Source organism: Rhea pennata, chromosome 31 (genome assembly GCF_028389875.1).
Source record: "Rhea pennata isolate bPtePen1 chromosome 31, bPtePen1.pri, whole genome shotgun sequence".
In the NCBI taxonomy this organism is placed as follows: domain Eukaryota; kingdom Metazoa; phylum Chordata; class Aves; order Rheiformes; family Rheidae; genus Rhea; species Rhea pennata.
Window position 1 is genome coordinate 1,432,643 of NC_084693.1, and position 19,966 is coordinate 1,452,608.

The window sequence follows — 19,966 nt, forward strand, 5'->3', positions numbered from 1 at the left end:
CGTGGCCGACGTTTCAGGGCCTCTCCCCTCCCGTTCGGGGCAGGGGAAGAGGGGAGTGGAGAGAGACGAGCTGCTGCCAGCTCCTGCCCTGGGCTTGGGGTCTCCCCTCGGGGGGGCCTCGGCCCCCTCCATCCCCAAGTCTCTTGTGGGGAGGTGGTGTGGGGCGGATTTGCGGGGGGGGGGACTCGTGGGGCAGTGTTGCAGGGCAGTTTTGCAGGAGGGGGGGACTCGTGGGGCAGTTTCGCAGGTCTCCGTGCCCCTCCAGGGCTGCCTGCGCCCTCCAAACGCTCCAGCTGCTCGTCCCAGGGAGCCCCGAGGCTGCCAGCTCCCGGGCCACTTTCCAATGAACTTTCTGTAGTCTGGGGGCAACAACTTCCTCCCTCGTTAGCGCAGCAGGAAATCATAGGAAGGCCGGGGCGCTCCGGGGCACCGAGGCGATGGACCGGCGCGCAGCGGCAGGAAGGCGACCGGTGCAGGAACGATCCGGCCTCCGGCACCGGCCTCCGGCACCGGCCTCCGCTCGCGCCGGGCTGCAAACCTGCTCCAGGTTCGGTGTCCCCGCGGCACCGGGGCGCCCGGCCGAGTCCGGGGCTCCGGGCACTGCCCGGACCTGCCGGCGCAGGGGGCCGAGCATCCCGGCAGGCAGCGGAAGGCGTGCGCGCTGGCCCGCCGGCGGGCTCGTTCACGAGGCTGCGTGTGCGTTTCTGCACGCCCGCGTGCGCACGCGTGCGTGCGTGCCCGCGCCTGCCCCGCGCGGAGGTTATTTATGTCCCGGGGATCGGAGCGCGGTCGCAGCCCAAAGTACAAAGGAAGGTGGGAATGCAAAGAGGAGAAGCTGGGAGCCTTTGTGTCTGCGCCGGGTTTGGAAGCAATTAAAGCAGGGAGTTTACAGTCGGGGTTATAAACGGCCAGTCGTTAAAATTTTTACGTCTATGGAAATGAGAACCATGCGTCCCGGCCCCATCTTGTCGGCAGATGCTGGACAAACCCCCTCTAACGAGGCCCCGTGGCCGTTTGCTCCTGTCCCCGCTCCCAGCCGAGGGCCGGGATGTCCACGCGGGACCGTGCGCTGTCCCAGCGGCGGCTCCGGCCCCCCGATCCCGCCCGCCCGCGGGCTGCTCCGATTCCCAGCAAAGCCTGGGCAGCCGGAGCCGGGAGCCCTTTGCCGGGGCAGCGTCCCCCGGGCCGGGCTCCCTCCTGCACCGGGATGGCGCAGGTCATGGCAAAGCCGTCCAGCTGCGCTTCATTTCCCAGCCGGCCCCCCGCCGGGCTCGGAGCCAGAGAAAATCCCCCCCCGGGGGCTGCCGGGCACGGGGAGCCCGCGTGGCGCCGCGGGGAGGGAGCAGGGGCCGGGAGGAGCTGGCGGGCAGCTGCGCCGGGCCAGCTGGGATGGATTTGCCGGGGATGCAGGGAAGAGGCTCCAGGGAGCCGGGGCTCAGTGGGACACAGAGCCCCAGAAGGAGCCGGGTGCTCGGCTCCAGGCCCCGGGGCTTCGGCGCTGCCCTCTGCCTGCTCCTCGCTCCTGCGGCTTGCAAGGATTTTAGGGGCTGGTCGGGCCGGGGAAGGAGGGCAGCGGGGCTGCTGCCGGCGGAGCGACCCCGTGAGCCGGCTGCTCCCGGAGGCCGATCCAGCTGTTCCGCGCGGAGCCGCGGCTGGGAGACGCCACCGCTCCTTGCCGATTGCCTCCGCGTCTCCAGATTAATCCGTGCCTAAGCGCCGTGGCCTTGCCGGCTATCGGCGGAGCTGTTTGGGTTTATTTGAAGCTGGGAGCTGGAATGTTTGTCTCCGAAAAGGGCCGCCTGCCCCAGGGCTTTCCAGGGACGGGAAGCAGGGAAGAGGAGGGGAGGGCTGAGAAGAATGAAAAAGGATTTATCCGCCCTTCCAGCAGAATTCCTTCCAGATGTGGGGATGCTGGGGGCTCTTTCTCTCCCCCTCGAAAGCCGTTATTAATAACCCCGCTGGATTTCCACCCAGCGCCGGGTGGCTCTGTCCTGACCTGGCCGGGCCATGGGGTCTGGGCTCGGTGGCCGCAGGGTCCGGGCTCGGTGGCCGTGGGGCCAAGTGGCCGAGCTGCTGTGGCACGTCTGCGGCGCAGGACTCCCGGGTTCGGGCCGCGGCTTCGGCACGGGCAGCTCTCCGGGTCCACTCCAGCTGGCCCTGGCTGCCCGCTTTGGACGTAACCCACGGGAAATGTGGCGTTTTCCCCATTTCCCCCAAAACACGGGGGCAAACAGCGCCTGGCTGGGGGCTGCCACCTACAGCCGGCCCCGACGCCGCGGCACAGCTGGGACGAGCCGCCAGTTCGCCCCTTTCCGTGGCTTTTTATCACCTCCTCGCGCCCAGGGGACACAGTTCCAGCTGGGGAGACGGGGAGGGCCGGGGCGCTGCTCTGCCCCGCTCCCAAACCCGGGGCAGCCGCGGGAGCCCCAGGGCCCTGGGGGGGCCACGCTCCCGTTTTCCCGTGCGCGTTTCCCCCGCCGCGCGGAGCCGGGAAGCGGCCCCTGCCCTGCCGCCCGGCCCTGACGCGCCTTCTCTCCAGCAGCGCGTTGCACATCTGCATCGCTGGAGGTAAGGCCGCGTCCGCCCTCTTTCTAATAAATCCTGTTCGTCAGGGGATTAGAAACTCATTGCAAGCCAGAACTTGGCGCACGAAAATTGCAGCGCAGAAATTTGGGGGCGAGGGGGACATGGCTGGGAGGAGGGGAGGCGAAGGGAGCTCGCTGCAGCCGCACTTCCCCCGGGAAGGGGGATTTCCACGAGCCAGTGCGGGGAAGGGGCGGGAGGGCAGCGTCCCTGGGCTTTTCAAAAATGCTTTTCAAGCTGCAAACAACAAGCTCCTCATTATTATTGTTATTTTTAAGACATGAGTTTTGCAGACGGGAGGTCTCCAGCACTCAGGAACTGCATGGTTTACTCCCGTTACTTTTTGCAATGGGAAAGGCCCTATTCCCGCTTGCGGGGCGCGAGGCAGCCCGGAGCTGCGTGGGCTCGAGGAGGGCAGGGAGGACCCGGATCCGGACGGCCTCACGGGAGGTTTGGGGGCTCCCCCCCCCCCAGTGCACCCAGGCAGGACCCGCGGCAGTGCCCCGTGCCTCTGCTTCTCCTTTCGGCAGCACGAAGGGAGCAAAGCGCAGCTCTTTCCGGAGGCCGACGCCGCGTCGCCCTCCCGGCCGGTCCTGCACGAGCCCTTCGCACATCTCCGGCGCGCTTCCTGCCCCGCGGGACGGTGCTGCGCCCCGGCACAGCCCGCCCCGCACGCGGCGTTTTGCTAAAGAGAGAAAAACCCCAGAAAATAATTCATCACACTTTTTAACCAGGCCCAATTTATCGGGGGTTTAATCTAGCATTAGTGGTTAATCTTGCTTTCCCCCAGGCCCGGAGCCAAAGCAAACTCCATGCGGCGCTGCGAAGGGTTGGGGCTATTTTAAAGGGACGATGCTGGGGATAACGGGCTGCGGGGAGCCCACGCCGAGGTTTATCTGCCTCTTCTCACGGGCTGCCGCAGGCGCTGGGACACCCGCTCGCCTGTGCAGCCCGGCCCCAATTTCCAGGTCTCTGGAGTTTTGCTGCTTCGGCTGGACCGTGGCCGCAGCTGCAGCCCCCCAGGCCCCGTCTTGGCTCGCATGGGACACACGGCAGGGCGCTTGGCTCCCTGGAGCGCACACGTGTGCACGCACATGCACAAAAACCGCGTGTGTGCATGTTAATGCCTGTCCGCACACACATGTGCACGCACATACATGTGGCGACTCCTGCATAAATATGCACGTACTACGTGTGGGCACAGGGACGCTGCGGGGGGGGGGGGGTCTCTGCCCTGCGGCACCCCCGGGGACCCCCGGGGCAGCCCCCGCGCAAGCCCCGCACCCGCCTCGGAGCTCCCGGGGCGCCGGGAGAGGGGCCCGGCGGCGGGGGCCCGGCTGGGTGCTCGGCGCTGCGGGGCTGGGGCGGTTTTGCAGGAATGCAGCCAGCCGGGGCCGCCGCCAGCTCTTTTTCTCTTGCAAAATCCCGCAGGTGAGCGAGCAACACCCCTCGGCTCCCGCTGCGAGCCTCGCCGCGGCCGGGGGGCCGGAGGGGGTGGGACCAGCCCGGCAATAAAATGCCACATCCAGGGCACGGAGCCCGGCGGAGCAGCGAGGCTGCGAGCGAGCAGGGCGCGATCCCGGCGCGGCGGAGGCGACCGGCACCGGCAGCGGCACCGGGCGAGAGCGCGGCCCCCCGGCGCCGTCGGGGGCCCCGAGCGCGGCCGCTGCCCGCGCCGCCGCCGCGATGCCCAACTTCTCCGGCAACTGGAAAATGCGGAGCTCGGAAAACTTCGAGGAGCTGCTGAAAGCCCTGGGTGAGTGGGACCCCCCCCCCCGAGACCCCCGCCCCCCCGGCCCTTGCGCCACTGCCGCTCTTGCAGCCCCCGGGGGTGCGGGGAGCACCCACGCGTGTGCGCTCCCCCTCGCACCAAGCCAGGGGGTGTCGCCTCCCCGCTGGGGAAACTGAGGCACGGCGGCGTGGGCTGTTTCCGGGACACGTCCCCCCCCCCCCCCCCCCCCAAACGCACCCCAAATGCCTGCCGCGGGGGACCCCTGGGCCCCCAAAGCGCGGCGGCGGGATGCTGCGCGGACCCCGAGCCCGCAGCGGGGGCCCGGAGCGTCACCCGGGGGTGCCCGGGGCCCCCCCACTCTGACCTGGCGCCTCGGCGGGGGCCGCGCTCGCCTCCCCCCGCCGCTCCCCTCCGCCCGAGCCTCCTCGCGAGCCGAGGAGCCGGTGGAGCAGAATATTTTCCAGGTTAGGGGATCCCTAACGAATACTTTGGTGTAATTATCACTTACTTGGGTTTCACCGCCCTCCCTGAGCCCCCTCTCCCCTCCCTCTCTCCCCCCACCTCACATCACCGACAGCGAAACCGGCTTGGAGAAACCTCAGCAGGAAAATAAATCTGCCAACCCACAGCGTAAATCTCTTCCTTTCCCACGGAGCAAAAGGGGGGCTCCCGCCCCGTATCTGCCCCCACTTTGGGAGCGTTTTAGCAGCTTTCGAGGAAGGTGCTGCCTCGGGGCACCCAAGGGCGGAGCAACCCCCCTCCCCCCCGGGCCGCTCGCCGCTGCTGCGTTTTGGGGACAGTTTCTCTTCGTGCCCCCCCCCTCAAGGAAGGTGCGAACGGCCCGGGCTCGGCCGCCGGCGGGCGCGAAGCCGAGCGGCGCAGGAGGGGCGCGGGCCCGGCGCGGGTCAGGCCTCGGCCGCCCCGGAGCCGTGCCCGCCCCGTCTTTCTGCCCCGTCTCCGAGGGTTAGGGCGGGTGCAGGGGATTTTCCAAAGAAAGCAAACGCCCTTGGATGATCCTTTGATGACGAGTGGGGGGAAAATACCAGCAGAGGGGGGTTGGCAGGGGCGCGAAGCACGGAGGGCGCTGGGCTGCAGCATCCGCCCCCTCCCCATGCCGGGGGGGAGGAGGGTGCACGGGGCTGGGGGGGCAGCGGGGTCCCGGCCGGGAGCTGACCCGGGGCAGGGGGGAAGAGGGGGTCACGCAGCTCCGGGGCCGCGGGAACAATGTTCCCAAAGAGCAGCTCTCCGGGGGCTGGGGGCCGTGATGGATGGGCTGCCCCAGGGACAAAGCCGCCGGCCGCCCCCTGCGGCCCCGGGAGGCTGGGGGGGGGGGGAGCGGTGCGGGGGGGGCAGCGGGGCCGCCCTGCCTTGCACCCTCGCCCCCTCCCCCGGACGCCTCCGCGGCCGGCCACCACGCGCCCCTACTGCAACGCAGCGAGAGCCAGATGTGGCCCAGATGTGGCCGCGTCCTGCCACGCCGCCGGGCCCCCGCTCCCCTGGGGCTTTTCTGCCCGAGCGTCAGGCCTTGAGCATCGATGGTTTTTATTTGTCGCGAGGGGCAGCGATTCCCCTCGCCGGCGCCTCGCGGCAACAGGTTCAGCCAGAACCGCGGCAGCATCCGGGGCCCGGAGCAGCCGCGGGCTTTGAAGCGCTCTGCAGAACCGCTCCGGCGGTGCCGGGGGAGAGGGGGCCGCTCCCCCCCCCCCCCGCGGCCCGGAGAGTCACTTAACCTCCGCGGCTGCGGGTCACGCGGCGGCACCGGGGCAGGTCCGGCTGCGCCGGCGGGGTGACCGAGCGCGTGGGGCGGCGCGGGGCCTCGCGCCGGGGGTCGCCCCCCACCCCCCCCCCCCGTCCGGCGAGGGCAGGCCGGGGCCGTCACACCGGCGTCTCCTCCGCAGGCGTCAACATGATGCTGCGGAAGATCGCGGTGGCGGCGGCCTCCAAGCCGGCCGTGGAGATCAAGCAGGACGGGGAGACCTTCTACATCAAGACCTCGACCACCGTGCGCACCACCGAGATCAGCTTCAAGATCGGGGAGGAGTTTGAGGAGCAGACGGTGGACGGGAGGCCCTGCAAGGTGAGGGGCCGGGGGGGGGGGGGAGGCGAGCGCTACCCCCGCGCCCTCCTCTGCAAGGAGACGGGTGGCCCCTTTCACCCCGCACCCCCCACCCCGGGCGCCTTCCCGCCCCACCACCACCGCGTCCCCAGGCGAGAGATGAGCCCGGGCAGGCGTCGGGGCCGCGCCGGAGCGGCCGACGAACGGCCCCCTCCGTGCGGCGGCAGTGGCTGGCCCCGGGGGGGGGGGGTGGCCGGCGGCCCCCTGCCCCAGCGCCGCCCCTCTGCCCCGCCGCAGAGCCTGGCCAAGTGGGAGAGCGAGAACAAGATGGTCTGCGAGCAGCGGCTGCTGAAGGGCGAAGGGCCCAAGACGGGCTGGTCCCGGGAGATGACCAACGACGGGGAGCTCATCCTGGTGAGGCGCGCGCGGCCCCGCGGCGCTGCTCGGCTCGGGGCGAGCGTGGCGAAGTTTGGAGCGCCTTCCTCTCCCCCCCCCCCAACCCCGCTGCGGGGACGCCGCAGGGTTGCATGCGTGCGGAGGGGCTGGAGCATCCCAGCCCGGCGCGTCGCGGGAAGCTCCCGGCCGGCGTCGCGCGGGGCTGCGCAGCGCCCTGACCCCCCCGCTCCGTTCCTCCTCGCAGACCATGACCGCCGACGACGTCGTCTGCACGAGGGTGTACGTGCGGGAGTGACGGCGCCGAGCCCCGGCGAGGGCCCCCCACTGCGTTTTCAGCCCCACGGAAGGAGCGTCCCACCCCCCCCTCCGCCCCCGGTCCGTAGTTCCCCCTCGCTCCCCCCCCTGCCCGGTATTTATTTGTTAATATTTTATTGCAACACCAAACAGCTCCAGCCCGGCGGCAGCATGGCAGCGCCGGGGCTCGGCAGCCCCGACCCACTTCTGGGAATGTCTCCTCCGCCTCCCCCCTCTCGCCCCCTTTTTAATAAAATTCTCCGGAGCCCCCGCCGCGAGCCGTGGTCCCTGGGAGCGCCCCAGAGCCGCCACCGAGGAGAAACCTGAGAGCTCTGGGAAAGCCGGCGCCTGGAAAAGGGCTGCATTTCACGGGGCTCAGCAGCACCGCGGGACCCCCCCGCGGCAGGGCTGCTGGGGCCGGAGCCCCCCTCTCCGTGGGGCTGGAGCCCCCGCGCTGCGGCGGTGGCGGCGAGCCGGGCTCCGCAGCCCGGCTCCGGTGCGGGAAGCGCCGGCTCCAGCCGCGGGGCAGGGAGGGCCGAGGCCCGGGGGGGTTCGGGGATCGTGCCGGGAGCTGCCCCATTGCTGCGGCTCCCTGGCGGGTGCCGGGGGCTCTGGTCGGGCTGCTCCAAGCGGGGGGATCAAATGGCTTTGCAGCTGGTGCAGGCAGCGCTCCGGGCGATGCGCGCGGATCCATCCCTCCGCACTGCAGGAGCTGCTAATTGCACTTAATCATGCAGCTGGTATTAATTGCCCCGGGGGGGGGGAGCTTTGCTCCGGCTCCTGGGGGGGGCTCAGCCTGCCCAGCGCCGCTGGCTGGGTGAGTGCGGGGACATGACTCAGGGATGCTCCAGGGTCAATGGCGTTTCCCATCCCGGAAAATGCCGGGAAGGGTGCAATTCCAGCTCCTTTCAGGGGGGAGAAAGCGGAGGGCTGGGGGAGGCAGCGAGCTGGGAGAGCCCTGGGCTCTGCAGCTGGAGGCTCCGCGGACGCCCGCGCCAGCCCTGCCCGCCGCCGGGGGCCCTTTCCCGCCCCTCTGCGGGGCCGGCGCGCCCGGGGCGGCCGCGGCGGATCCGGCCCCTCCGCTTTTCGCCGAACCGCCTGCCTCTTCCCCGCGAGACCTTGCAAAAGCAGCGAGGCGCTTCCAGCAGCTCCTAATGAAAAGCAGGCGCTCGCCGCTAACCTTCACCTCTCCTGGTTTTCCCATTCGGAGAAATATCCTCTTTCTCCCGGCTGCCCTGGGGACGGCTCCAATTTGTCTCTCTTCCGCGCCGGAGAGGGGGCGAAAGCGGAGCCGGCACAGGGGCACATCTGGGCCTGGGGGTGGGGGGCACCTGCGGAGCAGGGCTGGGCGCGTGCGGACGTGCCGGGGACCCTCGGGGCCCCCTCGCCGTTTCGGGGCCGGGACCCCGTGCAGGGTTTGCATGGCAGCCCGTGGCGTCCCGGCGGGGCAGCCCGGGGAGGTGGGGGGGGACGCGCCGTGCTGCGTGGGTGGCTCCGGGTGCCCCCGGGTGCCCCAGGCGCCTCTAATCCGGCACTAATCCTCCCCGGTGACCTCCACGGCCCTCGGCCGGCCCCGCTGGCCCGGCGCCTTTCATGTGCCGGGGACAAAGCCCCGCTCGGCGCGGCCGGCTGGGAACGGCGCTGGGGGCTGCCGGGTGCAGGGGCCGCCGCCGACGGATGCACGACCCCCTCGGCGGGTTCGCCCCCCCTCTCCATGCGGTTTCCATTAATTTTCTGGGAGTGAAGGCTGGGGGGGGGCGGGAGTGAGGCGGGATAGGGATGTGGCCGCTCGCTCCCAGCATGGCCCCGGGAGCCTTGGGGACACCGGTGGGGATGGGGCTGGGCTTCACCCATCCTCAAATCGCGGTGAGAGGCGCCTGCACCCCATCGGGGTCCCCCGGGGTACATCTCTCCAGACAGCTTTTCCCCAAGTGCCTGTAAACCCCGGTGCACAGAGAGGTCCCCGACACACGGGATGCACTTGCTCTGCTCCCAGGGACAGCAAATCCCCGGGGGCTGGAGGATTTGGGGGGACACGGCCAGCCTCAACGTCCCCTCCCTCCTCCGGGCCGGTCCCCGGGATGCTTGGGCGAGGAGGGGGCTGCCAGCTCGGGGAGGGCAGACGGGGCTGAGCCAGCCTGGGGGGGGGGGGGCCCTCAGCCCCCATGGGCGCTCGCAGGGGAGGGATGAAACGGCCCCGGGATGCGAAGCTGCCGAGCGTGGTGCGCTCCCTGCCCCGGGAAAAGCCGGGCCGGGATGCGCTGGGGCTGTTTGTGCGGCAGCGGCTCCAGCGCAAGCATCGCCGGGCGGAGGCGAAGGCTCCGCACCGCATCCCCCTTCCCCGGCCCGTTGCAGCGTTCGGCCATGGAAAGGGCTTTCCGGGCACTTTCCTTCCGCGCTCCGAGGACGCCCGGGAGCCGGGGCGTTGCTCAAGGCGGGCGGCGTCGGGCTGAGTCAGCGCCCTGGCCGGGCTCCAGCGCCCGGCTGCGCAACGGCTGCGGCACGGCCCTGCCCCGCGGTCCAGGCCGCCGCGCGGCCCCGGGGATGCTACAGCCCTGCTGAGCTGCTGCTCTCCGCAGCGGGGGCCCCTGGGTGACCCGAGCCCAGCTGCCCCGGACGCCTGGGCCCCTCCGGGCCGGGAGGGGAGCGGAGCGGGACGTCCCCGCGCGTGCGCCGGGGCTGCCGGCGCGGGGGCCGGAGCGGCGGTGGGCCGGGGAAGCCGACCCTCCGCCTCGGCGGCCCTGGCAGCGGGCCAGCTTTGTTCTCCTGCCCGGAGAGACCCGGAGGCGCCCCCCCCCCCCGCCGCCTCCTCCTCCTCCTCCTCCTTTCTCTCTCCTCTTCCAGCTGCATCTGGCGCGGGCTGCAGGCTGGGGGGGGGGGGGCGGCAGGCACCGGGGCGACGGGTCCCCCGTGCACGAACAGGGTGGTGATGGCGCGTTTTAGGGGATGCAGCTGGCGGGGGGCGAAGGGGGAGGAACGAGGCTGGAGCCTGGATGTTTTCATCCCCCTGGGAGAGGGGGTCGCAGTTTGCACAGGGGCTGGAGAGGCCGCGATGGGGCAAAGGGGTCTGGGGGCTCGGAGCGGTGTCAGCGAGACGGGGCAGAGGGGCAGATGCACCCCAGAGTGCTGCGGGCGGGCGAGCTCCGGGGGCAAAGCAGCTGCCCCCCTCCTCTGCCCCCCACCCCAAAACCAGGGCTGCGGCACCCGGCTGCACCGGACGGGGTTAGGGTGGCCAGACGGCGCGGCACCGCGCGCGCCTGCCCGGGCGGCTGCTGACATCTGCCGGCTGCGGGGTCCGGGCGGGCTGCGCCGGGGGCGGGGTGGGGGGCACAGCGCCGTCCCGGCCGCGCCGCCGGGGGGGCCAGCGACCTCGAGGGGCCGCTTGCCCCTCGCGCCAGCTCTCCGGAGGGGCAGGCGCCTCCCGCCCCGCTGCCACCTCGCCGTCACCGCTGGGCCGCGCCGGCTCCCCGCGCCTCGGCGTCCTGGTCCGCGGCACCCCTCCACGCTCGCTCCCCGGGGCGCCGGGACCGGAGCGAGCGGCCGGGCAGGCGGCCGCGGTAATTACAGAGCGGCAGGGGGGAAATCGAGGGCGCTGCCGCCGCGGCTGTGGGAAGGATCCGGGCTGCCGGGGTGCGCGAACTTGCTGGCAAAGGGCTGGGCGACTTCAAAGGGAGCCCAGGGGACGCGGGAAGGTGCTGACGGGGCAGGGAGGGAGCCCGGCTCCGGGGAGGAGCAGGGCCTGGAGCCAGGGTCAAGCATCTCTTCTCCAGGGCTGAGCCACCGGTGCGGGGTGGGGGCACGGGCACCGGCGCTTGGCATCCGGGAGGCCTGAATCGGATAGAGCAGGAATAAAGCAGATGAGGCGACCGGGACTTGGGACTGCTTTTAATGCCGCATAAAAAGTGTTCCCCCCCCCCCCCCCCAAAAAAAAAAGAGATTTAAAATTCTTCCAAAAATAAATTATAGGGACGGGTCTTCCCCCCCACCCCCTTCTGTTCTGTGCAAAGAGAAAATTCCCCTCCGCTCCCCAGGACCTAACCTAGGCTTCAGCAAAGAAAGAAAACGGACAAAGCAAGTTAGACAGACAGGCCCGGTGCTGGCCATGCCAAGCCCCGCGGCAGGACTCAGGCCCTTGAGGTGTCCGTACCCCGTATCCGCAGACGGAGGAGCGCCAGGCGGACCCAGGGATGCCGACTGCACAGCACGGGCCCTTCCCCGGTGCCGAAGGGGAGGGCAGGGCAGAGGAGCACGGCTAGTCCCTGCTGTCCCCAAACCGGCTACGTCCTCCAGCCAGCGATGCCCGCAGGAGGCCACGGCACGGCCGCTGCGAACGCCCACTTCGCGCCAGCCCCATCCTCCCCGCTCCCGGGCGCCGTCCGGAGCGGCCAGCTCTGCCAGCGGCTCTCGCAGGAAGACGTGGGAAGCTGCGACCAGGGCAGCGCCGTCGGCGGGCAGGGGCGGCTGCAGCCGCGCAAGGGCTGCCCGCGCCGTAGCAGCCGCACGGGCTCTCCCTTCCCCGCGCCGGAGGCGGCAGCGTGGCGAAACGCTTTGCGACGCTGCTGCTCGGTGAGGCAGCTGCTTTCGCAGAGGCGCGAGGGGGTTTCGCTCCCCTGGGCCCGGCCCTCGCCGATGGGGAAACCGAGGCGCTTGGCTTGGTCATCAGTCCCGGCGCAGAGCTGCCCGACAGCCCGTTGCGGTGCACGACACGCGCCCAGCTTGGGCTGCCAACGCCACCTGGACCCAGCTGCTAGCCCCCCACCTCACGCGGCTCGCAGCCTGCGGGGAGGGCTGGCGTCTGGGGCGCCCACGGCAGATGCCGCGTCCCCTTCGGGGAGCGCGCGCCCGGCAGAGTTCCCGTAAGTGCCGCAGACAGGGAAAGATGGCTGTGTCCAGAGAGGCCAAGGGTGGCAGAGCCTTGTTGGAGTTCAGCTCCCTCCTGCCAGCATGCACAACCGGAGCCTCGTGTCACCAACCAGAGCCCACGTGGCGATTTCCCCCATTCAAGAGCAGGTGAAAAGGGCCCTGGCCCTGGCCCCCTCCCCACTGCTGAGGCAAACAGCACCCATCTTCATGGGAGTGGACAGTGAAGTCTTGCGGGGAGCACCGCAGCACCTTTCCCAGGAAAAGGTGGAGGCTGGAGCAGGTGGGAAAGGCGCGGACATCCCCAGGGGCCGGTGATGAACGGTGCTGAGCCCCTCTTCCAGCACGGGTGGGCTGGCATTAGCTGCCGCTTTGCCTAACTGCGACCGGACCCATCTACGCAAGCTGCATCCTGACCCCACCAAGCCCTGCCTGTGCTCCCCTTGCCCTCGAGCGCGACCCCTCCATGGGGAGGGGACACCCCAAACCCAGAGGCAGCACCACCGCCGGCTCCTTGGGAGCATGAGGGAGGCTAAGTGCTGTCAGAAAGGTGACCTATGTACATCCCTGAACTTCACAGCTCTCCAAGCCCCCTTCCCTGCTGAGCTGCCCCGCTCCTTTGCCCCTCCAGGGGAGAAGCTCAGCTGCCACTCGTGGGGGCTGCAGGCCCCCGGCTACGAGGTCTGGCACTGGACGTGTTGGCGCGTGCCATCCTCAAAGTCGTCTTCGTGGTAGGCTTCACCAGTGTAGGGTCGCTGGCCTGACCCGCTGTGGGATGTGTAGTCACTGAGCTCTACCTCCTCTGTGTCCTCCGTGGCCATCACCTCCTCCTGGGGTGGGAAGAAGGCCTGGAGCTGGCGCAGCCGCTCAGTGGGGAGCCAGCCAGGCTCAGGGAACTTCACCTGGGAACCACAGAGAAGATACAGAGATGTGAGATGGGGCACAGAGGGCCACGGCTGGGACAAGGATCAGCCAGTGGTCAGACACCAGAGCCAGAGACTCCTTACCTGGAACTGCAGGATGAGTTTGCCCTTTTGGAAGGGGCTCCTGTAGACGGGCATGCCCTCGTTGGGGACACACTTCAGGTCCCCAGGTCGGATGACGTCACCTGAGACGGGAGGATAGCATGATCTCACTCTGCAGGACTTTGCCCTGGCCCAAGACCTCTCGGCATCACCCTGGCTTCTTCCTGGCACTGCCTCCAAAGCAGCAAGCCCAGAAGCATCCAAGCGTGAACTGGGACGTTTCCCATAACCCACCCCAACTTGTGGAGATCTGGATCAAAAAGGGAGGAAGAGTCACACACCCACAGAGCAAGGAGGCAGCTGGGAGCAGGACTCAGAAGTTCTGCACACCACAGCTCTAAGCACTACGCCTCCATCGCTCCTGGCATCAGGAGCTTTGCAATTTCTCAGCCCAACCTCCTCAACTCTAACCATGCTCCTGCTTCCTTCCTAGGTTCGGTGTCAGAACCCAGTTCCCCAGACCTCTCTGCCCAGCATGAGGGACCCAGCCATTCTGGTGGCCCCCAACAGCCGTCCCACCTGGCTGCGAGGTGATGAGCAGAGTCCTGTTGTCCAGGGTGCGGATGACCTGTCGGCAGCCGCACAGGGCATCTGCCAGGCTGATCTCCCTCTTGACGATGAGGTCATCACCGCTGCGCCGGAAAATTGGGTGCTCCTTCTGGTCCAAGACGATGATGATATCCCCTGGCTCCAAGCCAGGTACTTGGTCCCCTTCCTCGTGGAACGTGATCTTCTGCCCGTCCTTCATGCCTGCAGGATGCCCAGGGAGAGCTTAGGGCCTGGGGTTGCTTCTGGCTCTGGGGCAGCATGTGGGGGCTGACAAACACTGGCCTGTGCAGCCTCACAAGCTGCCAGCCCGCTGAGGCAGCCCCATCTCACCTTTGTCCAGGTGTACGCTGAGGATCTTCTTCTCTCGGACGACCTTGCGGCCGTTGCAGGTGAGGCAGCAGTCCCGGGGCCGGATCCACTCGCCCTGGCCCTGGCACTGGGAGCACACCGTCTGGATCTGCTGGATCATGCTGGGCCCCAGCTGGTGGATGCGGACTTCCATGCCTGAGCCATGGCACTTGGGACATCTCCTCTGGGCACCTTCCCGGACCCCAGAGCCTGCAGGCGAAGAGTGGCAGAGGTGAGTGCCCGAGATGCAGCAGAAGGGGAACAAGGCTTTGATCCCAGCTCCCTCCCTGCGCTGGGAAAGGATCCCAAGCGTCCTGCTGTCCAGTCCCTCCGGCGCGAGGCTGCGCCTCACCTCCACACTTCCTGCAGATGATGTTCTTCTGCAAGGACAGCTTCCGGGTGGTGCCGTTGTAGAGGTCTTCCAGTGACACGGAGAGCTGATGCACCACGGTCTTCCCTGATCGGACAGAGGGGAGAGCCCAGCTCAGCACCCTGCTGCACGCGACCCCCACGAGGACCCTGCACCACTGCTGCCTCGGCTGCAACCGGCTCCCGAGAAGAACGCGATGGCTCTTTGGCCGTCGCACAGTGGATTTGCCTGATTACAAGGCTGCAGCTTTGGCTTCCGCTCTTCCCTCCCAGTGAAGGCCCCTGGGCTACAGTGGGCCTCCAAGCACAGCTCAGCCGGGCTCTGCATCCACAGTTCTCCTTTGAGAACGCTGACTGGACAGCTTCCCTCTGGAGCCAGCACTGCTTAATCCTAGGGACGGGGACAACAGGAGGAACAGAAATGATTTTAAGCTGAGCTTGGAAGAGCCCTCCAGCAGGCTGGATCCTGCCAGCTTCCCCAGAGCTCAGGACAGCCCCAGGTGCCCAGCGTGGGTTGGGAACGGCTCCTTTCCCTGGGGCCCATCCACTCAGCCCTCTGTGAGGGCCGCAAGCCCTTCCCAGGTTTCAGCAGGGCTGGGGCGGCTTATCACCTCAGCCCAGCTCAAGAGACTTTATCTGGAGTTGCTGGGACGCTCTCGTTTGCTCCCTAATTACCCTGCTATTAAATCAAACCACTTCAGCAACAACAGCCGCGGCAGAGTCACCAGGCCAACCTCTCCCATGACCCAGGCCAAAAGCATCTGTACAGTCAGGGGTGCAGCCCTGTACACCCTGCGTCTTGCCCCAGCCTCCCCCGGGGCTCGCGGGGAGCCGAGGGCAACGCAGCACTGAGTCACTGCTGGCCCTGGCGATGGCAGGGGGAAGGCTGGGACAAGGACAGGCTCTTTGAAGAGGGGCAGGCAGATAGAGTAATAAAGAGGATGACGAAGAACCACACCAGGCTGTGCACGGCGGGATGGAGGTGGCCCACGGGCCACCAACTGGATCCTGCTGCCCTCAGAGTCAGGAGCGGTTGACACCGCTGTGCAAGGCGAGCTGATCCCACCCCTTTTCTGCTCTCCCTGTCACCCCAGCACCAGCAGGCAGCACCCAGGGTCCTCTGCCCCAATGCCGGGCAAGTACCTCGTCTGTCGCCTCGGCCGCGCATCCGCACTCCGCCGCCAAAGAAGAGGTCAAAGATGTCCATGGGCGAGCCGAATCCGCCGCCCCCTCCTCGGCTGCCCAGGCCGCCTTCCTTCATGGCCCGCTCCCCTCCGCGGTCATACAGCGCCCGTTTGTGGGAGTCTGACAGCACTTCGTAGGCTTGGGAGATCTGCTTGAACTGGGGAGGAGAGGAAGAGGAGGGTGAGCGGGGCCAGGTGACCTGGGGCGGTGCCGGTGCCGTGGTACCTACCCGCTCGCCCTCGCTGGGGTTCTTGTCGGGGTGGTATCGGAGCGCCAGGCGCCGATACGCCCGCTTGATCTCATCCAAGGTGGCCCCTGGCCTGACACCCAGCAGGTCGTAGTACCCGGTTTCCTTCACCATCTTCCTCGCTGTTGATGAGCTGGGAGAGGAGAAAGCCGTGAGTCCCCGGCCCGTCACCCTGCCAGTCCCTCCCTCACGGCCCGCACCAGCCTCAGGACGCCAGTTCCCACCGCTGCCCCTTCTTCAGCTGCCTCTACATCAGAAACCTGATCAAAGCGGAAGGGCTTTTATCTCTGCTCTCATTGCTGGATCTGTAGCCACCCTGCCGAGTTACCTTGCACCCTGCTTGCCCAATTCTGCCTGTTTCCCCATTTCATAAAGCAACTGCATTCTCTGGGGCAAAGGGCTCCAAGAGAGGGCCTGGGCCTGACTTGGGGCTGCTGCCTGCAGCTCCTTGCTGCTGTTGCGACGCCGCTTTCTCCCCCTACCATTGCGGGAGGCAACGTGCTGGGAGCAGATAAGCCCTGCTCAGGGTGTGGACGTGTTTATCTTGCGACTTAGGGGCTGCGGGTGCCGCGGGCACCAGGAGGGGACACAGGGAAGCGCTCCGCCGCCTCCGCCCTCGCAGCCCTGCCCCTTGCTCGCGTCCTGCCGGCATTGGGGCTCTCCTGGCAGGCAGTAAATAAGCAGCTCGGGCCTGACAACTGCCAGCTGATGGCCACAGCCAAGGTACTGAGCAGGATTGAATAACAGGAGCCGAGGGAACCCTGGTCGCTCCAGCCAAGGGTCCGGATCCACCCCGGCTCCCCAGGCCGTGCCGCCTCCAAGGCCTGGGGCTCACGTCCCCGCTGCGCCCCGTCCGGGCAGGCCCTGAGGGGTGTCCACCTGCCCGTCACTGTCCCCCGTGGGCGCCGAGAGGGCACCCCAAAGCCCCGGGCGCCCCCAAGAGCCGCCCCCCCGTGGGCCTCAGGGACCCCTGGGAGGAGGGAGAGAGCTTGGGGGGACCCCGAAGGGGGGGGGGAGGGAGCCTGGGGGAGCCCCGTGCGGGAGGAGCCTCCTGCCCCCCCCCCCCCAAGGCTGAGCTGGGGGGGGGGGGCGATGGACTCAGGTGTCCGAGCAAGGGCCCAGCAACCCCTTGGGGCTCCGGGGGCCCAGGCGTCCGGGGGGAGGGGGAGGAGGAGAGGGCACAGTCTGCCCCCCCCTCCCCCCGCACCAGAGGGGCCCAGGCGTCCGAGACCCCCGGAACTCACCGCCGCCGCTCTGCCTCCCGTCTCCGAACTCTCTGGAAGCCGGGACACGCCCCCCGCCGACCCCATTGGCTACAGCCCACTCCGCGGGGCCCGCCCCCTCGGCGGCCAGCGCCACGCCCATTGGTTCTCGCCACGCCCCCCCCCCCAGCCACGCCCCCTCTCCCCGCTTCCCATTGGCTCCCGGCCTTTCCGGGAGGCGGGGGAGCTGGCGGCCTTCCGATTGGTCGCGGAGGGAAGGCCCTCCCCCTCCCCCGCCTCGCAGCCGACGCCTCCCCTCCCATTGGCCAGGCTCGGCGGCCAATCGCGTGGAAAGGTGGGAATCCGCAGCGCTGTGGCTTGCCTGCAGGGGGCGCCGTGGCGCGGGCGGCGGCGCCGAGCCGCGGCACATGCGCTGAGTTGTCCGGCCTCAGCTGAGAGCGCGGGGAGCGGCGCTGAGCCCCGGCGGCTCCCTGGGCAGGGGTAAAGCGACCCCGTGAGGGGCAGCTGGGTCCTGTTGATGCTGCCTTGGGCTTCCTCTGCCCTGCTGTGGGGGAAAGCCAGGGAAGGGGACAGCGAGGAGAGTAGGCGATGGCGGTAGGGGGAAGCCGAGTCTCGGGAAGAGCAGATCCCTCCCGGAGCTGGCGCACGGTCAGCCTCGCTGGCGGCTGGTGCGTTCTGCTCTGTGGGACTCTGCGTCCTGCTGGGGCTCCTGAGGGAGTGGGGCTGCCCCTAAGATGGGAGCAGGGGCTGCTCCTTGCTACGGACAGTGGCCGGGAAACAATAAATCCCCAGGGCTTGCGAGGAAGAGGAGAGCATCGGAAAGGAGGGCCGGCAGCAAGGTGGCAGGCGTGGGTTGCGCTGCCGGCGCGCTCCCGGGTTGCAGCAGGCTGGGGGCGGCGGGGGGGGGGGCAGTGGAAGTGCTCCTATCTTGCTGCCGGTGACCCCGTCGCAGCACCCGTGAGGCAGCCGGCTGTCCCGCGAGAGCCGTCTCGGGTGTCGGCCTCCAAAATCACTGGCCATGTTTGGAAAAGCCGCCGGGTCCGGAGCTGGATGCTCCCCGGTTCAGCACTGTGCCCCCCCCCCCCCCCGAGCTCCCCACGCCCTGGCCCCGGGGGGCAACTCGAGGAGGGTCAAACGTGCTGCCGCCGCCTTCGGCTCTCCCCAGAGGCGATAAATCTCCCCTCGCCCCTCTGCCGTGAAACCCGACCCTGCTGCACAGTTGTCACCCAACTGGGGTTTCAGCGACCCCCTTTCCACCTGCCGAGGGGCTCGGGCTGGGGGGAGGTTTGCACCAAATTCCTGCGAGATGCTGCCACCGTCGGCTGATAGCGGGCGAGGGGCCGGGTGCCCCACAGCCCGTCCCAGTGCTGCTCCCTGTCCCAAAAAACGTGGCGTTCGCCCCGCGGCCCGAGCGCCGGACCCGAATCACGGCGTTACAGCAGGCTTGGCCCCGGGCTCGGGTCCGGAAGGCAGCACTCGGGAATGGGGCGAGCCGGGCTCGTCCCGTGCTGGCTGCGCGGTGCGGAAGGAGCCGCTTTGTCGGCATTTCTTCCGCCGGCGGGTGAGTCAGCTCCGCGTGTGGCACGTGGGCTGGCTCCCGGCCCGCCGCATCCCTTCCCGACGCTCCCAAGCCCCCTTGAATCCTGCCTGGGAGATGGATTGCGGCAAGGTGCACCCCCCCACCCCCCCGTTGGGTGCTGCTTTGGGGTGGGATGCTGGCCCGGGGCCGTGGGATGTGCCCGTCACTGGGATGGAGCACGGCAGGTCTTTGCACCAGGGTCGCGCCTTGCCCGCGGGAACAGCTGGAGCTGCCCGAGGTCTCGTGTTTGCCTGGACTCCTCGGCCCAAACGGGACCAGGCTCTGGGAGGGGAAACCGAGGCACGGAGCGGGGACGCCCGCGTCCCGCGCTGGCCCAGCCTTCCTCCCACCTGCGCCTGCCAGCCCTTCCCACCGCGCGCCTCCGCGTGCCGATCCCGCTCTGCTGGTTGCCGGCTGCAATCCTGCACCCAGCTTACCAGGATTTACTGTTTCTGAGGCTACACGTGGGTCCCGGGGCTGCTTCCTAGGGAGGAGGAAACAGCTTTTTGGGTACTTATTAGCAGAGGAGGGGGGGATTTCCTCCTCCCCCAACCCATTCTGGTGCAAAGCAGCCTTTTGGGGTGCAGCCGGCCGGCGGAGGCGAGGGGGTGGGTTGCCGCCGGTCGCCCCGTCCTTCGCCCCGCGCTGACGGACGGCTCCAGGCGCGCATTCCCGGCGGGACTCGACCGCCGGCATCCGCGCCGCCCCGGTTCGGCAGCAGCTGTCGCGGCCCCGGGGGCACGGCGCGGCCGGGCGGTCGTGGCCCGGCAGCTGGGAGAGCCCCGAAAAACTGGGCCGGAGCTTATTATAGCTGGCCGGAGCTATTCCTGGCGGCGGCTGGGGGCGGGCTTGGCGGCACCGGCGCTGCCCGCCCGGCCGGGATGCTCCCTGGGCTCGTCCGGGGGTTTGGGGTCCCGCGGCAGCCGCGGCGTCGCTCCCGCCCACGGGTATATTTAGCATCCCGCGGGGCTCGTTTTGGGGAGGGGGAGCCAGGGCTGCCTGTGCCCCTCGGGGGAGGGGGGGGTATTTTTAGTCCTTTCCTTATAAGGTCCCTGTGATTTTTTTGGGAGCTGTGAGCGGAGTGAAGTCATCGCTGAGGTCATCCCGGCGCTGGGCTCGCCCCACAGGGAGGTTTTGTGTGGGCTCCATTGAAATCTCCCTCTCGGCTGGCCTTAAAGGAAACAAAACCCGTAATTGTCTGGCGGGGGGCCAGGCGGCGCGGGGGGCTTCGCCCGCTCTTAAAGAGCCAGCGGGGCCGTGGCAGCGCCCGCCGGCCCTCGCACACGCGCGTGCATGGGCGCACGCGGGGGCCCGCGCGGCCGCCGGCGCCTCCGGTGCCCCCGCGGGTCCCGGGCGCTGCGCTTTCCCCCTCCGGCCCCAGCGCGTTTGCCCCCCAAATTGGATGAGGTGCGCTCGGCTGGCCGCGGGGAGCGAGGCCAGGCCCCCGCGCGGGGCTGCGCTTCGGCTCCGGCGCTCTTGGCCCGCGAGAAACGGGCGGTTTGTGCGTGTGCGCTGGGTTT

The 19,966-nt window shown here is 69.1% G+C and overlaps 2 protein-coding genes across 5 annotated transcripts; one reads left to right on the forward strand and one right to left on the reverse strand.

Moving 5' to 3' along the window:
- Positions 1 to 4,210: 4,210 nt before the first annotated feature.
- Positions 4,211 to 7,332, forward strand: CRABP2 (cellular retinoic acid binding protein 2). The gene is made up of 4 exons (XM_062597981.1): positions 4,211 to 4,339; positions 6,214 to 6,392; positions 6,669 to 6,785; positions 7,012 to 7,332. Exons 1-4 carry the CDS (start codon positions 4,270 to 4,272, stop codon positions 7,060 to 7,062), a joined length of 417 nt encoding a protein of 138 aa, XP_062453965.1. The 5' UTR covers positions 4,211 to 4,269; the 3' UTR covers positions 7,063 to 7,332.
- A 3,720-nt stretch (positions 7,333 to 11,052) lies between these two features.
- LOC134152590 (dnaJ homolog subfamily A member 1-like) lies at positions 11,053 to 16,934 on the reverse strand. 4 transcript variants are annotated; one of them, XM_062598108.1, is made up of 8 exons: positions 16,127 to 16,509; positions 15,627 to 15,777; positions 15,356 to 15,554; positions 14,196 to 14,300; positions 13,826 to 14,053; positions 13,466 to 13,696; positions 12,929 to 13,029; positions 11,053 to 12,823 (listed from the first exon to the last, which is right to left on the reverse strand). In XM_062598108.1, the coding sequence occupies exons 1-8, from the start codon at positions 16,294 to 16,296 to the stop codon at positions 12,596 to 12,598; spliced, it is 1,413 nt and encodes a 470-aa protein (XP_062454092.1). In that variant the 5' UTR covers positions 16,297 to 16,509; the 3' UTR covers positions 11,053 to 12,595. The 4 variants fall into 4 exon arrangements, with proteins under 4 accessions (XP_062454092.1, XP_062454095.1, XP_062454091.1 ...); XM_062598111.1 differs by lacking the exon at positions 16,127 to 16,509 and adding an exon at positions 16,889 to 16,934 and having other exon boundaries at positions 15,356 to 15,777; XM_062598107.1 differs by having other exon boundaries at positions 15,356 to 15,777; positions 16,127 to 16,513.
- Positions 16,935 to 19,966: the final 3,032 nt, after the last annotated feature.